The 3,655-nt window shown below is 40.9% G+C and overlaps 1 protein-coding gene across 1 annotated transcript in view; it reads right to left on the bottom strand.

The window, feature by feature from the left end:
- Positions 1-1,820: 1,820 nt before the first annotated feature.
- The window catches only part of LOC103072677 (zinc finger protein OZF-like), a 7,946-nt gene continuing 6,111 nt past the window's right edge, over positions 1,821-3,655 (bottom strand). Inside the window, exon 4 of the mRNA XM_007457508.1 lies at positions 1,821-2,917. Within this exon, the coding sequence (XP_007457570.1) occupies positions 1,821-2,917 (1,097 nt within the window). The remainder of the gene's footprint in view (positions 2,918-3,655) is intronic.

Below are 3,655 nucleotides of genomic sequence, written 5' to 3'. Positions count from 1 at the left end.
TGCCAGGGCTGCTCCAACCCAGCCACCCTTCCAAGGCACTCACCAGGGAGTGCCCCTTGTCTGGGCCTGCTCCAGAACAATAAGCAGCTGTCCTCCTTTTTTTCTAATATGAATATTTAAAAAATTGATCAAAGGTATAGTATTTCTAATAGCTCTTTTAAATAAATTTATTTATTTATTTTTAATTTTGGCTGTGTTGGGTCTTCATTGCTGCATGCAGGCTTCCTCTAGTTGCAGCAAGTGGGAGCTACTCTTCGTTGTGGTGCTTGGCCTGCTCATTGTGGTGGCTTCTCTTGTTGCAGAGCATGGGCTCTAGGCATGCAGGCTTCAGTAGTTGTGGCACATGGGCTCAGTAGTTGTGGCTCACGGGCTCTAGAGCGCAGGCTCAGTAGTTGTAGTACACGGGTTTAGTTGCTCCGCAGCACATGGGATCTTCTCGGACCAGGGCAGGCAGATTCTAAACCACTGCACCACCAGGGAAGTCCCTCTAATAACTCATTGTAGATGTTTATAAGATCAAGAAGGATTGCTTCTATCCTTAGTTTAATATCTCTCTAACTGTAATAGCTATGAAAAATTGAGAAATTGAAATTTTTAAAAAAAGTTTCCATTCACAATATCATTCTATGTAGAAAATACCTGGGGATGTTTAAGTTATACGAGACTTATAAACAGAAAACTAAAAAACATTGCTAACAAAAATTAATCTAAGATCTAAATAAAAGAAGATATATCATGTTTATGAATTGGGACACTCAGTATGCCTTTCTAAAGATTAAATGCAATTCCAGTCAAAATCCAAGTTGGTTTGGGGATGTTCAAATTCACAAGTGGATTCTAAAATTCACATGGAAAGGCAAAGGACTAAGAATGGCCATAACAACTTTGAAAAAGAAAGTCCAAGGAGTACATGACCTTGATTTCAAGGCATATTATAACAACAAATTATTCAACACATGAAAGAATTGGCATAAATAAAGTAGATAAATGCAACAGAAGATGAAGTTCAGAAATAAACATATACATATGATTGACCTTCAATGAGGATACAAAAGCTATTCAGTGGAGAAGGTATTTAAGTCAGTATCACTGCAGCAACTGGGTATCCATATTTTAAAAAGAACTTCCAAAAATGAACTAAATATGAGTCATTTATATCAATAAAAAAAAACTAAACTTTAAAATTTCAGAAAGAAACACAGAAAAACTTCTGTCTTTAAATTTGGAAACATTTTTCATTTATTGATAGAACACCAAAAGCATAAGCAGTAAAAGAATAAATGCACAAGTAAGACTCCATTAAAGCTGAAAACTTTTTCTCTGGAAAAGCTACTGAAATGAGAAGACCAATTCTGGATGAAAATAATGTCAGATATTTTCATTAGAGAACCTTAATCAATAATCCATGAAGAAATGTCAAAACTCAGTAATTAAGATGACAAATCATATGAACAGAAATTTCAAAAAACTACGAATGAAATTATCACATGAAAAACCACTCAACATTATGTCAATAGGGAAATACTAGTTAAAATCACTACCACTATACACCTCTTACATCACTGAAGTAGGAAATCCTGACCATACCAAGTGTTGATAAGAATGTAAAGAACAGGAACTCACGTTCTGGTGCTTCTGGTAAGACCATAACAGGATACTACCAGTCTATGAAAGTTAAATTTTCACTTACTCTATGACACCTACTCTATATGCTGCTAGATATTAACTCAAGTGAAGGAAAGCTTAAGTCTGGAGGGCATTTCTCCAGTGTGAACTTTCTTGTTTTTTATGAGCCTGGAGCTGCCTGCAAAGAACTACACTCAAGGTTTTCCTCTAGTATGGATTCCCTGGTGGGCAATAAGACCTCTTCTATAGACAAAGGCTTCTCCACATTCACTGCACATATAAGGCCTTTCTCCAGTGTGGATTCTCTGGTGGACAACAAGACTTCTTCTGTAGACAAAGCCTTCCCCACATTTATTGCATGTATGAGGCCTTTCTCCAGTGTGGATTCTCTGGTGCTCAAGAAGACTTGTTTTGTAACTGAAAGGCTTGCCACATTCATTGCAATTAAAAGGCTTTTCTCCAGTGTGGACAGTTTGGTGCCGAACAAGTGTATACTTGAGCTTGAAGGCTTTCCCACACTGATTACACTCATAGGGTTTTTCTCCAGTGTGGGTTCTCTGGTGCTCGACAAGTTTAATTTTGACCTTGAAAGCTTTCCCACATTCACTGCACTCATAAGGCCTTTCTGCAGTGTGAACATTCTGGTGTTTACTGAGGGCAGAGCTGCTTGTAAAGGACTTCCCACATTTACACCCATAAGCCTTTTCTCCAGTATGAATTCTCTTATGCACAACAAGACTTCCTTTGTAGACATAGGCTTTCCCACATTCACTGCACATATAAGGCTTTTCCCCAGTGTGGATTCGCTGGTGATCAAGAAGCCTTTTTTTGAAGACGAATGACTTCCCACATTTGCTACACCCATAAGGCTTTTCTCCAGTATGGGTCCTCTGATGCACAAGGAGATTTTTTCTGTAAAGGAAGGGCTTCCCACATTCACTGCTCTTATGAGGATTTTCTTCAGTGTGGACTTTTTGGTGCCTAACAAGTGTATCCTTTTGAAGGAAAGCTTTCCCACATTGATTACACTCATAGGGTCTTTCTCCAGTGTGGATTCTCTGGTGCTCAACAAGTTTATATTTGTGGGCAAATACTTTCCCACAATTAGAGCACTTATAAAGCCTTTTTCCTGTGTGAACCTTCCTATGGTGAGTAAGACTGGAGGTGAGTCTAAATAACTTCCCGCAGTCGCTGCACTCATAAGGTTTTTCACCAGTGTGAACTCTCAGGTGCTCTGTGAATTTATACTTCTTACTGAAGGCTTTGCCACATTCGCTGCACTCATAATGCCCTTGCCCAGGGTGAGAGACCTCCCTGCTCTGCCTGCTTCTACCTGGGTGCTCTCCATCGTGGGAGGGCTGGTGCTGGGGAAAGCCCAAGCTGCCTAGGAAAGCCTTCTCAACCTCTCTGCATGTGAACATATTGTCAGGTAAAAAGACTTTGCAGCTCGTCACAAGCAAGGCCCCATTCTCCTCCCTTCTGAGGTGTTTCTCTCCACTGGGCTGCTTCTGGTGCTGTTGTAGGTGAGAAGTGAACATTTTCCCACAGGCCCCAGAAGAGGACGATTTCAGCCCAGGATGCACTCCTTGGTGCTCAGCCAGGTACAAAACATATTTCTCTACCAGGGCACATGTATCCGAAGTAAGAGTCTTCAGGATAGATGGGTCTGGATTTGGATTCCTGTCTTGTGTCTCTAGTTCTACAGAAACACATTGTTCAGAAGCAGGCTCCTCAGTACCTACTGCACGCCAACACCCTGAAAGCACAAAAATGCTGATAAACTGTATGGAGACGTTGGTGGTACAGGAGTCCACTACAAATCTGTGCATGACACATGTAGGTATAAGCCCATGGGTTTGTTATTAAAACAAGGGAGGAAGGCTCAAGTGGTAGAAGGGGATACTGTGCAATACTAGGGCTCTAATGGTCACAGAACAGAAAATGTCTCAAACCCGCAAGAATACAGGATACCACGATGTCGCACCATGCTGGGGAGAAGAGGCTAGAACAACCCACTCCTCAGCCAATC

This window comes from Lipotes vexillifer, unplaced genomic scaffold (genome assembly GCF_000442215.2).
Source record: "Lipotes vexillifer unplaced genomic scaffold, Lipotes_vexillifer_v1.1 scaffold995, whole genome shotgun sequence".
NCBI lineage: Eukaryota > Metazoa > Chordata > Mammalia > Artiodactyla > Lipotidae > Lipotes > Lipotes vexillifer.
The sequence above is the reverse complement of the archived record's forward strand: the minus strand, read 5'-3'. Positions and strand labels throughout refer to the sequence as shown.